General features: G+C 37.6%; 1 protein-coding gene across 1 annotated transcript in view; it reads left to right on the top strand.

Moving 5' to 3' along the window:
* The first annotated feature begins 10,488 nt into the window (after positions 1-10,488).
* The window catches only part of TRPA1 (transient receptor potential cation channel subfamily A member 1), a 42,699-nt gene continuing 38,866 nt past the window's right edge, over positions 10,489-14,321 (top strand). The window contains exon 1 of the mRNA XM_081816799.1: positions 10,489-10,599. Within this exon, the coding sequence (XP_081672925.1) occupies positions 10,489-10,599 (111 nt within the window). The remainder of the gene's footprint in view (positions 10,600-14,321) is intronic.

Genomic DNA, 14,321 nt, shown 5'->3' with positions numbered 1-14,321 from the left:
GGTAATTAGTTTTCTAAAAAAGCTGGATAATTCTCCTAAGCCTACCATTGTTAACTATTTTGATTTGTGGTACTGCATTATAAAGGGGTCATGGCAGGTGAGATAAACCTACAAGCAATAATTAGGTGATTTTTTTTCAGTAGCTAATAATCAAATTTTAAAGCTGAAATTCTGCAATCTTAGTGTTTACCCATCATTTATATAAGATAGTCTAATAAAAAGGCATAATATTGACTCTTAGAATGAACCACCCTTTGTATAATTATATGGAACTATAAAAGTGGGTGCAACCTATTGACTCTGTCAGGAAAAGAACAATTCTTTACTTGGACATTTATACTTGTGTAACATCAGAAACAGGATGTCAATTTCTGTGAATGAAGGTAAGCATAATTCTTACTATCTTGTAACTTTCATATTTTTAAAGGATAATGCATAGATTCAGATGTTAGATGAGTCAAGTTTTCCCATGTAAGAAATTAGTAAAATTTTAATACTAATTATATATCTGAAATGCCAGTTTGGGTTTCAACTGAAAGGAATGTAGGCTCTCATTTTACATTTGATGTTATTTAGTTTTAATCTGACCTACTTCCCATCATGCACTGGATAAAATAAAAACTTTATTTTACAATTAATTCAATTCAAATTGTTTAAGCTATTGTCCAGAATTCGTTAAGAAGCTTAAGACTTGAGATCCTAAAAACTTTTTCTCTTCACAGACTGAGATAAGTTAATACATCCTTGAAACAGTAAACAATATCTCTAAATACTAAAGACAGACTTTGAACTACAGACATTATTAGTGTTAGCTACTTAGGAGAAATTTGATAAAATGTTTTCATATTTTAAATACTTTAAAATTTAAATAATTTAAAATATCCTTGGACTAAAAACATTCCATATATAATAAAGTTGTTAAGGTAAATAGCAGAGGTGCTAAAGAAAAAAGAGCTTTCTTTTGTATTCTTACTGCCCTAGTCTAAAATGATCTACATATAAATTGGTTAAGTGCATATCAAGTAAAGTTGTAACCTACAGGCCTTTTATAATCAGTAGGAAGCTTCAATTGTACTTTCAAATCCTATAAAGGAATACTCCTACTATGAGAAATCTGCCATTATCTCTCATTCACTGGCAGATATCATGGCAACATTTTAAATTTTGTCTGTTGCCTCAGGTTAAATAGTTAGAAATAAAAATACACAATGTAAAGGTTAATCCCATCATAAAATTTTGGCTATCACTTCAGGTTAAATAGTTAGAAATAAAAATTCACAACATAAAGATTAATTCCATCATCTGACTAAGTTATGGAATAAAAGTTTATAAGAATACAAATAAATTTTGGGGCACCTGGGTGGCTCAGTCGATTAAGCGTCTGCCTTCAGCTCAGGTCATGATCCCAGGGTCCTGGGATCAAGCCCCACGTCGGGCTCCCTGCTTGGCGGGAAGCCTGCTTTTCCCTCTCCCACTCCTGCTTGTGTTCCCTTTCTTGCTATGTCTCTGTCAAATAAATAAGTAAAATCTTTTTTTTCAAAAAAAGGAATACAAATAAATTTATATACCTAATTTTATTCCAAAATTTGAAATATTATTTGGCGTGAGCCAATTAACTTTTAGCAAGGTGTTCCTTGTCTAGAAGGCCAATTTAATTAGCCTTTTAAATATCTCACATTTTAAATAATCTTATCAGATTTGCATTTTTATTAACTGCTTCAATAATTTCTTTAGACTCTGGTTGCTAAGGGCCCTGGGAATGGTGCTGGTTTAGATCATCTATGTACAGCAATTAGTCTTCAGGGAAGTAGAGCAGAATTTGCTTCAGGTTTCTCTGTAACAAAGCACACAGAGTTTCTCTGATTCCCTGGTAGAAAAGAGCATTTCATAGGTGTCCACAGTAGTGTGTGTGTGTGTGTGTGTGTGTGTGTGTGATTTATGTCACTATTTATCAATAATGAGCAGAGTTTTCCATGTGAGACTGGCTGTCACGCGACTAATGACACAGCCTGGTGAGTAGGAGCTCATGAATATTAGTTCCCTCCCTCCCCGCCTTACCCCGATCCTTTTCTAATGTAACTTAAACATTTCAACACATGCTCTATGAAACATTTCTCCTTTCCACACAATTTGGCAGAAACAGGGTAGAATTTTTTATAAATTATGTAAAAAATAAGAGAAAGCAATTGAAATAAGATAGTTGTCTGAGTACACATATTTATTTTCCTTTCCATCTGAAAACCTATGAAATGACAAAAAAAATTTTAATAAGGAATAAAATACAAACAAAGGTATGAAAACAAAAAAGCAATGCCCGGTGATGGGTATTAAGGAGGGCACATATTGCACGGAGCACTGGGTGTTATACACAAACAATGAATCATAGAGCACTACATCCAAAACTAATGATGAAGTATGGTGACTAACATAACATTAAAAAAAAAAAAAAAAAGCAATGCCACCTACAGTCTAGAAATGTTAAAGAATTCTGGAAAGATAGAAGGTGGGCAAGATCACATCTATAGAGATACAAATAAAGGAAAACACTGTGATGGGAAAATGACAGGGGAGCCAGGCCACAGGATAAAAGAGGTGGTTTTTAAGCATTCCTCAGAGCAGTTGCTAAAGGGGGAGAAATGGTCAGAGTAAGCCTAGTCAATACATCTCCCCTCTCTAATTTGTAGTAAGCAGTGGACAGCAATAGTGTTTCCCAAAGCTGAAAGTGGAGTGTGGGCAATGCGGCCCAGGGAGGCAGGGCAATGTTCAAAAAATAAAAATTTCTTCATTGGGGTGCCTGGGTGTCTCAGTCGGTTGGCTCAGGTGGTGATCTCAGGGTCCTGGGATGAGTACTGCATAGGGCTTCCTGCTCAGCAGGGAGTCTGCTTCTCCCTCTCCCTCTGCCCCCTACCCTCACCCCTGCTTGTGCGCAATTGCTCTCTCTCTACTCTCTCTCTCAAATAAATAAAATCTTTTAATAAATAAAAATAAAAATTTCTTCATGAAATTAAAAAAATATATTTGAATGATAGACATTACTGGAGAGCAAAATAGTGAACTGGAAGATGAAGTCAAAGAATTTTCCCATGATACAGTGTAAAAGAAAAAATTATATATATGTGTGTGTGTATATATATATATGCATACCCATATATATGTATGAGTATGAATTCATACATATAAATGAGTGACAGTAAGCTTAAGATGCAGGGAAAGATGGATCAGGAAATGTTAATATGTAACCAGAAAAATTAAACAGAAAGAAGATATATAAACATCTACACATCCAGCTGGAAATAGACACTTAGCATCAATTCCTCCTTCTTTTGCCAAGTGTACTCCAATTGGTGTGGTGGAAATGATCCTTCCCCCATTCTCAGTCCATGCAATTCAGTTGACTCCAAGTATGACTTTGACAAAAGGCATGTAACTCAGATCTGAATAATCCGATCATTATTTTTCTGGCTATGGTGACTAAGATATTGAATTTATAACTTAATTAGAGCCAGTGGTACATCATGAAGTTTTGTAGAGCTGGTAGAAAATTCAGTGATTATACCCATAGATATAAATTTGAAAGATTTCAGCCAGGTGCTGCTGTAGGTGAGCCTTCAAAGAAGTGGAGAAATCTCTTGCTCTTGATGTAAAAAAGAGAAAGAGAGGAACAGCTTAAAAAAAAGATTTTATTGGTTTATCTGAGAGAGAGAGAGTGAGAGAGCACAAGACGGGGAAAGGAGAAGCAGACTCCCCACTGAACAGGAAGCCTGACTCAGGGCTTGATCTCAGGATCCCAGGATCATGACCTGAGCCAAGGCAGACGCTTAACTGACTGAGCCACCCAGGTGCCCCAAGAAACAGCTTTGATGACATTAAGTCCCGGATCCATCTGGGTCTTAAGCTAGTTCTACAACAGACCTTTTTAGTTTTGGAGCCAATTAATTCTAGTTTGGGTTAAGCCAGTTCTGGTTGTGTTTTTCTATTAGTTGCCATGAAAAGATGCTTAACCTATGTAGAAATAAATAATGATAGGGGTGCCTGGTTGGCTCAGTCGTTAAGCATCTGCCTTCGGCTCAAGTCATGATCCCAGGGTCCTGGGATCAAACCCCGCATTGGGCTCCCTGCTCAGTGGGAAGCCTGCTTCTCCCTCTCCCACTCCCACTGCTTGTGTTCCCTCTCTCGCTGTGTCTCTCTCTGTCAAATAAATAAATAAAATCTTAAAAAAAAAAGAAAGAAAGAAATAATGATACTAAACAAAAGAGAAGAAAATTCCCCAGAGTCCAAGAAAGATAATCACTAGATTAGAAGTGACCACAGAGTACAGCACAAGATAAACAACAGAAAATCCCCACTGAGTTACATGATGGTGAAATTTCAGAACACAAAGAATATAATAAAAGTCTTAAAGGTTTCAGAGAAAAAAGTGAAGTACCAAGAAATGAATGAGAAATAGCTTGACATAAGACACTTTATCTGCAAATATTGGATGGAAAAAGGGAACAATAAAGTTAAAATTTCTGAGGGAAAATGACTTTGAAAGAGTTTTGTATCTATTAAACTGCTATCTAATAGGAAGCCAAAATAAGGAGATTTTTGGACATGCAAGGACCTAGGCATGTTACCACCAAATAATATTTTTCTGGCAAAGTTACTTACATATAGAATCTAGAAAAATTAATATGAATCCAAGAAAAAGAATTACAAAGATTGTGAGAAACAACAATTTACAGTTGTCTAAATATTTTATAAAGTTTAATTTCTTAAAAATCAGAAACTAAAATACTGGGTGTATTAATATGGATAGAAGAGACACTCAGGGAGGAGAGAAATGCAAGCATGCTAAGCTTATTATATTGTAAATGGGGAAGATATAGACAATCATTAACTTTTGAGGTTAACAAAAATCTTAAGTCATTTAAACAAGTAACAACAATATGATATTTTGATGACTTCTCATCAGAAACAATGGAGGACAGAATAATATTTGAAGTCCTTAAAAAAAAATAACTGTTAAACAGAAGTTCTCCATCCAGCAAAAGTGTGCCTTAACATATTTTTCAAGCAGAACTGCCTTACAAAAAATTCCAAAAAAGTCCTCCAGATTGAAAAGAAAGGACACTATACAGTAACTCAAATCTATAGGAAGAAATGAGTAGTGGATATGGTAAATACAACACTATATTTTGGAGTACATAACATAAGAAAATAACATTTTAAAAACCTACCAATAAATGAGAATGGTTTTCTAAAAGAATTGTTGGACACAAAAGAAGGCAGTAAAGAAAGAACAGATGGTAGAAAAAGATATTTTGATACTTGTTTTCTACGTCTCCTATAAGTATCATAGCAACAATTACATTAAATGTCAAAGACTAAACATTAATTAAAAGGCAGAGACTATCAAGCTGGATAAAAGAGCAATATCTAACTCTACTATATACAGGAAACACACTTTAAAGACACAAATAGGTTAAAAGTAAAAGGATGGAAAAAGATTTACTATGGAAACAATAAATATGTGATATCTGCAATAGCTATCTCAGACAAAATCGACTTTAACAGGAAATATTACTAAAGACAAAAAAATCTTGTAATGATAAAGGAAAAATACAACAGGAAACCAATAATTACAAATATGCATACATCTAAGAACAGAAAATCCCCAAAATGAAGTAAATACTGAACAGAATGAAGAGACTAGACAATTTAACAATTATAATTGAAATGTTAATACGCCTCTCTCAGTATCTGATAGAAGAATAGACAGAAAATCACTAAGAATATAGAAGGCTTGAGCAGCACTATTAACTAACTGGACCTAATAACCTATTGAGAAACTTGACCAAACCACAGAAGAATACACTTTCTTTTCAAGTAATAATCTCCAGGATAGACCACATGACAGCCATAAAACATGTTTCAACAAGTCTACATTTGAATTTAGACAGACTAAAATCATACAAAGTATGTTTCCTGACCACAACCAGATTGGATTAGAATTCAACAACTGAAAGAAATTTGGGGAAACCCCACATATTTGGAAATTAAACATTACGCTTCCAAAAAATAACTTATGAGTAAAAGCAGCAGCTACAAATGAAAACAACAACAAATTAGAGTTTATGGGATGCCACTAACACAATGTTTAAAAGTATCTTGTAGCTTTAAATGCTTACAGTAGAAGGATGAAAGATCTAAAATCAATAACCTAAGGTTACATACCAAGGAAGTAGAGAAAGAAGAGCATATCAAACCCAAAGTAATTAGGAAGAAAAATCAGAGAGAAAAAAACAATGAAAACAATGAAACCTAAAGTAGAAAGACAACAGAGAAAAACCAATAAAATTAAAAACTGGTTCTTTGTAAATATCAAGAAATTTGATAAACCATTAGCCAGAAAAGAGAGATGACACGAATTATCAAAATCAGGAATGAAAGAGGGGACATTACTGCAGGTCCTATAAGAATTAAAAGGATTATAAGGGAATTTTATGAATAAACTTATGCCAAAAATAGACAAATTAGATGAATAAATTTATTGAAAGACACAAATTACCCAAATTTACTCAAGAAAAGTATAAATTCAGAAAAGACCTATAAAAAGATAAGAAAAGTGAATTGGTAATTAAATATATTCCCAGAAAGAAAACAAAAAGCCCAGACAACCCAATTTATCAGGCTGCACTGGTGACTTGTAACAGAAATCTTAGAAAGAAATAACAATATTATGTGTACTACTTCAGGAAATAGAAGGGAACAGTTCTCAACTCCATCAGTGAGGCCACTTACACTGATACCAAAGCCATACAGAGATATTACACAGAAGAAAAGCTACAGACCAATATTCTTCATGAATGTAAACACCAAAATCCTTAACAAAATATTAGCAAACTGAATTCAGCAATATATAAAATGTTGACTTAATATTAGAAAATCAATTAATGTAAAATAATAGAATAAATGAGAAAAAGCACACAATCACCTCAATAGCTGTAGAGAAAGCATCAGATAAAATTTAACACCCCCTCATGATTAAAAACTCTTAACAAAGTCATCATGGAAGATATGTTCCTCAACTTAATAATAGGTAATTATGAAAATTCTAATATTAACATCATACTCAATGGTGAAAAACAATGCATTTCCCCTAAGACTGGGAAAGAGGCAAGATGTCCACTCTCTGGACATCTATTCAACAAAGTCCTGGAGCTTCTAACCAGTGCATTATGGTGGAAAAAAAGAAGTTAAAGGCATATAGCTGGGAAAGAAAGAAGCAAACTGTCCTATTAGAGCAAAAGACATGATCTTATATGTATAAGTTTCTAAGAAATCCAGAAAAAAAAAACTATTAAAGTTAGTGAGCAAGATTAACAAGGTTGTAGGTTATAAGAGCAATATAAAAATTCAAATTTTATTTTTATATTTATTTTTTAAAGATTTATTTATTTGACACAGAGAGAGACACAGTGAGAGAGGAAACACAAGCAGGGGGAGTGGGAGAGGGAGAAGCAGGCTTCCCGCTGAGCAGGGAGCCCTATGTGGGGCTCGATCCCAGGATCCTGGGATCATGACCTGAGCCGAAGGCAGATGCTTAACCGATTGAGCCACCCAGGTACCCCTATCTTTATACTTTAACAACAGATAATCTGAAAGTGAAATTAAGAAAACAATTCTGTTCAAAATACCTTAAAACTAATAAAATTCTTAGGAATACATTTAACAACAACAAAGTATATGACCTGTCCATGGAAAACTGTAAAACCCTGCTGAGAGAAATCAAGAAACATCTACATAATAGAGAAAAATGCCATGTTTCTGGATTAGGAGACTTGATATTGTTAAGATGGCACTTCTGCCAAACTGATACATTGACTAAATGCAATTCCTCTCAAAATCCTTGCAAGCTTTTCCATGGAAATTGACAAGCTGATCCTAAAATTTATAGTGCAAAGAACTTAGAATAGCCAAACCAATTTGGAAAAAGAAGAACAAATTTGGAGGATTTACACTATCTGATTTCAAAATTTACCATGAAGCTACAAAATCAAGACTGTGTGGTATTGACTTACTTATATGCACAGACTTATCAATGGAATCGAATATGAAGTCTAGAAACAAACCCATATATTTATGGTCATTTGATTTTTGACCATGGTCCCAAGGCAAGTCTATGAAGAAAGCATAGTTTTATTTAACAAATGGTAACAAGTGAATATCCATATGCAATAAAAATGAACTTATACCTCTACCTCACACTCTATACAAAAATTAACTCAAAATGAATATAAGAGAATAAAATCATAAGCCTTTTTATTGTGAACATAAGCAAAAATTGCTGTATATGACACCCAAAGCACAATCCATAAAAACTAATTAGACGCTTACCAAAATTAAGTTTCACTTCTCAAAAGACACCATTAAGAAAATAAAGAGAAGCCACAGACTGCAAAAATTTCTGAATCATTCATCTGACACAAGACTTGCATCCAGAATAAAGAACTCTTACAACCTAATATTAAGAAGACAACTCAATTTAAATAAGCAAAATAATTTAATAAGCATTTTGTTAAGAAGATGTATGAATGGCTAATAAGAAACAAGAAACAAAAAACAGTATCATTAGCCATTAGGGAAATGCCAATTAAAACCATAATGATATACTACCACTGTATACACACTAGAATGATTATAATCAAAAAGATTGCTGACACCAAGTTTTTGTGAGGATACAGAGAAACTGGAATCCTCATACAGTGCTGGTGGGCATGTAAAATGGCCCAGCAACTTTGGAAAATGGTTTGGCAGTTTCATACAAAGCCAAACACATACTTACCATATGACCCAGCAATTCACTGCCAGGTATTTAACCAAGAGAAATGAAAATACGTGTCCACAGAAAGATTTGTATGAAAAACTTCATAGCAGCATTACTTATGATAAACTAAAATTAAAAATAATCCAAATACACATCAACTGGTAAACGGTGATAAACTTCAATATTATCCTTCTAGGGAATTCCATTCCATGAGTGGAATTGATGGCAATCTGCAAAATCTATTGATAGATTTTTTTTTGGGGGGGGGGAGCTTCCATAGTCCCAAAATATAATCATGCCACATTACCTGCCCTTATGTTCAGCCCAGTAGCCCCTAGGTCAAGTAGTCCACAAACCTTTATTTAGCACAGATGTATGCCAGGTCCTGGAGCCATGAGGGTCTTAAAACAGGTGCTGGAGGGCGCCTGGGTGGCTCAGATGGTTAAGCGTCCGCCTTCAGCTCAGGTCATGATCCCAGGGTCCTGGGATCGAGTCCCACATCGGGCTCCCGGCTCAGCCGGGAGCCTGCTTCTCCCTCTGACCCTCTCCCCTCTCATGCTGTTTCTCTCTCGCTCGCTCTCTAAAAAATAAATAAAATCTTAAAAAAATAAAATAAAATAAAACAGGTGCTGGAGATTGCCAGGTGATTATGACCATCCAGGGCCTTAAAGAAGCACACAGATTGTCCCAACAACAGACCGCTGAAGCTAAGTTTTGGCCTGTGCAAAGTGTAATCAGTTTTTGAAAGAAGTTTTTTTTTCTTTCTAACCTTGTAGCCTAAACATAGTTGCTACAGTTTCAAAGCCTCCACTGAATGAAAAGAGAGAAGCAGCCTCTTCAGCTGAGAGGAGACACCTTCCACTCCACAACTTACACCCATGCTGTTGATGAATAGATGCAGGGCAGGCCCATGAAGATAAGCCTTTCACAAACAAAGCTGAGGGTAAACAAGCCGGCCGCAGTCAATATGATTTAACCTTTAACCTAACAGTCATTTTTTTAGCCATTCTGAAACACCAAATCGTGAGATTAGTATTGGCATCCACAGGAAATGGGACCTGAGGTTCAAAGGGACCTGATCTAGTTGCTCAAATCAGTGCTAGGATTTAATCTCTCTCCCTATTCTTCTGGAAAGAGAAGTTTTCATTAAAATCTTATTTCCAACTCAAAGAGTCTAAAATGAAAAGGGAAATCCAACCTCAGAAGCTTTTGGGGGGGGGGGAATCCTAAAAAAGAAAAATCTTCCCAACGGACTCAGTTATTCTCTCATTCTCAATTCCCCCCTCCCTTCCCTCCCCTCCCCTCCACCGCCCGCCCCGGTCCTGCAGGTGGGCGGTTCTTACTGTTTTTATTATAAAAGATTCCAGAGTCCTTGGATCCACCCAGACCTGACACCTTGACTCAGGGGGTGCGCAGCCGAGCCAGGCAAGTCGCGCGTGTTCTGGGCCCGAAGCGGCGAACGGGGGACGGTCTCGGCGCGGCCACGAGGTCTGCGTCCCTGCCTCCTCCCCGCGCCCCTCTTGCTTCCTACGCTGCCTGCAGCCCCGGACGCGGAACCCCTTCCAGAAGTTCTCTCGGCCTGGGGGAGAGCGAGTTGCCGGCAGCTCTCCGCGCTCCCTCGCCTCAGGTGCCCGCGCTCGTAGGGAGCAGCTGGTGCAGGTGGCGCCGGGGTGCGGTCGATGAGGCGCAGCCTGAGGAAGATGCTGAGCCTTGGGGAGCAGGAGGAGCCCCAGGGCGCAGTCTACCAGGGCGTGGAGAACGACATGGACGACTCCAAGGACTCGCTTAAGGTACCCCGGGCGATGGGCGGTGGGGACGGGTCCGGAGCCCGGGCGGGGGCGGCAGTGCTTAACTCTGCCCTGCGGCGTTCGGGGTTGGCCAGCTGGCAGCCCTGGGACGGGAGGACGCCGGGCACTGGGGACCTTCTCAGAATTGGGGGGGTGGCGGTGGGCGCGAGGGGCCGCGTTAGTGAGGCGCCCCAGCAGCGCCTGCTGTGTCCTTTCTGTTTGCCTGTGGGTTTGCTCAACCTGCCCTTACCCCTGCGGGGGCACCTGCAGTCTGAGGAGACTTACCCCAAAGTACTGGGACTGGCGGGACTGGCGAGTTCCTCCAGGGAGTGGGGGCGTCAGGAAGGACTGTGGAAGAGGAGGCCCTGTGACGTTGGCTAGGTGGTCTTCGCGAGGCGCTGAGGGCTAGGGTGGGCTTGAGTCGTTTGAGTGGTTCCCGGGACACCCTGGCTTCCGGAGAGGCACAGTGGCCCCGGAGGGCACGGTCACGGCACAGAGGCTGTTGAGGGCTCAGCAAACCCGCCCCTGGCTTTCCTCACACGGTCAGCGGGAGGAAGGGTCTCTTTTTAAACGTTAAAATATCACGTCTTTCCAACCTACCCCCCCGCCCCCCACCTCAAATCCATTTCCTGAAGTGGAATCAAGTTAACAATGCCTCATGTATTTTCCAGAGCGCGGGGGAGGGGGAGTTTGCACAAATACACACACGTGACTTACAAAATTATATTTTAGAGTACTTTAAAATTCACCTGGAGATGTACCTCACTCTTTTTTGCAGCTTTATAGTATTCCCTTGTGTGAATGTATCATGATTTACCTAATTAGTTCAGCATGAGTAGACACTTAGGTTGTGTTTTTGTTTTATTTTGCTATCACACATGTGATTGTGTTTGTGAGTGTGAGTACAGCTGATTCTGTTAGTATATTAGTGAATATGTATGCATGTCAAAGTCTTAGCAGGACCAAGAGGTACGTACAGCTTTAATTTTGATAGAAATCACCAGATTGACCTCTAAATAGGTTGCACAAATTGACACTGTTGCGAATAGTGTGAGTCAGGCATGTGTAGTAAATCACACAAACTGACAAACCGGACTTCTATTTGCGCATACAGATTAAACACTGGCGCTTTTTTTTCCCCCCTCCCCCTTAATAATAGCATATTAACTAGGGTCTTTTGGCTTTAATCCAAAGAACTGAGATCATGAGTTGACTTTAAGTGCCAGGATAGTGTCTTTGGAATTAATATTATGGACTGTAAGAAAATTTTACATTTCAAAAATCTCATCAGAAATACTTCGCTTACCAATGTGGTTTTGTTTTCAAGAGATATTTGCTGAAGGATTTCTGTAACACAGAGTCTCAAACTTCATGTTTTTAATTGTCTTCATTTAGTTTTATGGCCTAAGTCAAGTAGAGCTATTTGTTATTTAAGGCTTTTAGAAGCTACAATAGAGCTTGTAGTTGGAAGGGTTTATGTATTTTATCACCTACAGTAATTATAGATCATTCTGTAGGAATGTCAGTGGTGAGACTAATTACAAATCAGTACCATAATACTGTGGAGAGTTCTGATTCTAAGGATTTCCTGATTAAAAACATATGGTATATAGTATTTTCTCCAGCATACACACACCATGTCAGGAATACTCACAAAATCAAAGAATGGAAGAAACCTTAGAAGATGAGAAATGTGGAAAAAGAACCATCTGACTGAGGCCTTTACCTTTTTCCATGACTTTCTTTCAAGAGTTAATACTTTAGCATTTGACTCTTCATTTGTTACAATCTTTCACCTAGCTTCCCTCTTTTTTTTTTTACCCCATTACTGCTTATATGTATTTCATTAAAGCAACCTAGAACAAATGTATTTGATATCTGTTTTAAAGTGCTTAGAATTAGCTTCTTTAAAAGTGGTCTAGTCTGTTATGTTCTGTATCTAGTCATATAGTTTGGAATCCAAAAGAATCTGAAGTAACCCTGTGACAATAAAAAACTATATTGAATGAATATATAATAATTTTGTCTAAATGACATCCTTGGATTACTTTCAGAACTTTAAGAAGTCTCTTCAAGGGGCGCCTGGGTGGCTCAGTCATTAAGCGTCTGCCTTCAGCTCAGGTCATGATCTCAGGGTCCTGGGATCAAGCCCCGCATTGGGTTCCCTGCTTGCCAGGACGCCTGCTTCTCCCTCTCCCACTCCCCCTGCTTGTGTTCCTGCTCTTGCTGTCTCTCTGTCAAATAAATAAATAAAAATCTTAAAAAAAAAAAAAATCTTCAAAATCTGACTTAATATGTCATGTACTGAATTCAGACTGTTTAACACATCTGATGAGCTTATATAAAGTACTTAGAGGCTCTTTTGTCATTGTGAATTCAGCAGTACCTTATGAGCATCTGAACCTAGTACTTGTTCTCAAGAGTGTGTAATTGGGTTTGTGTTGACAGCACATCACTGAACAGACCTGTAAATTGTTCTCTCTGGCACTGTGGGGTGGGCAGTTTAATCCCTTTCTTATCACTGGGAGAACATCAAATTCAAGTGCTAAAATACTTCCAAATGTAATTAGACACTTTCTTTGATAGAGTGAGACATTGAGAAATAGCTTATTTCTGTAAGAACCTCATTTTTTTTTTTTTTTTTATTTGACAGAGAGATAGTGAGAGCAGGAACACAAGCAGGGGGAGTGGGAGAGGGAGAAGCAGGCTTTCTGCTGAGCAGGGAGCCCCATGTGGGGCTCGATCCCAGGACCCTGGGATCATGACCTGAGCCGAAGGCAGACGCTTAACGACTAAGCCACCCAGGTGCCCAAGAACCTCATTTTTAATTTATTACTGAATCTGTTTAAGTTTGGAAATGGTTGCATGCTCATTGTTCTGTCCTTCATTCACTAAAATTATGTGTAGTTACAAAGAATTTTGTAGTTGAAAAGTGATACATGTGTATTTAAAGACTGTCATAGAAAAATGATTTCTTTGGTACTATTCTGTGATAACAGCAAAAACCAAAGTTCAAACTTCTAAGGGATTTTGTTTTATTTATTTCAACCTGGTATTTATTGAATGAATCCTTTTTGTTGTTGAGTAAATCCTAATATGCTCCATGTTTATTAACTATATTAAAACACATTAAGTACTTTAACACTTAATTTTATTTCATATGTGTCAAACATGACCAGTCACAGGCAAAGGTAGAATTAAAGCAAGTATCTGGATCATTTGTTTGGAGGAGGTTTCTGTATTTTCAGGAAGTAGTTATTTTACAGTGGTTTCTGTGGAAAGCTACTGTCTTGTAAAATGTTTTTGTTTCATGTAATGAAATATTTGATAAGAAATACCTTCAGAAAAAAATCAGATGTATTATTTGGTCACATACTTGTAAAGCTGGGGGCAACACTGAGAAATAATTTTAGTCTGTATATTAGCATAGCCCTGGAATGATGTTCCATTCCTTTTTCCCACTGATTTTTAAAAAGGTAGTCTGGGGAAATTCTAGTGTGTTCATATGGCCCAACTGTTGCTCTGTAAGAGCTCTGGATTTTCCTTATTTCTCTCTTTCCTTCACTCTCTCTTTTTGGAAAACCTATTTACATATATAAGGTATCATGCAAAACAAGTATCCAAATGTGTAGCACACATTCAGCACAGACAGTGTGAGGAATGAATTAGAGAGTGTTTCTCAAACTTTTTCTGTGTCTTAGAATCCCTTTAAACTTAAAATTGGT

This window comes from Leptonychotes weddellii, chromosome 4 (assembly GCF_054177405.1).
Source record: "Leptonychotes weddellii isolate Sample4059 chromosome 4, ASM5417740v2, whole genome shotgun sequence".
In the NCBI taxonomy this organism is placed as follows: domain Eukaryota; kingdom Metazoa; phylum Chordata; class Mammalia; order Carnivora; family Phocidae; genus Leptonychotes; species Leptonychotes weddellii.
Note: the sequence above shows the minus strand (reverse complement) of the source record. Positions and strands in the feature narration are given on the sequence as shown.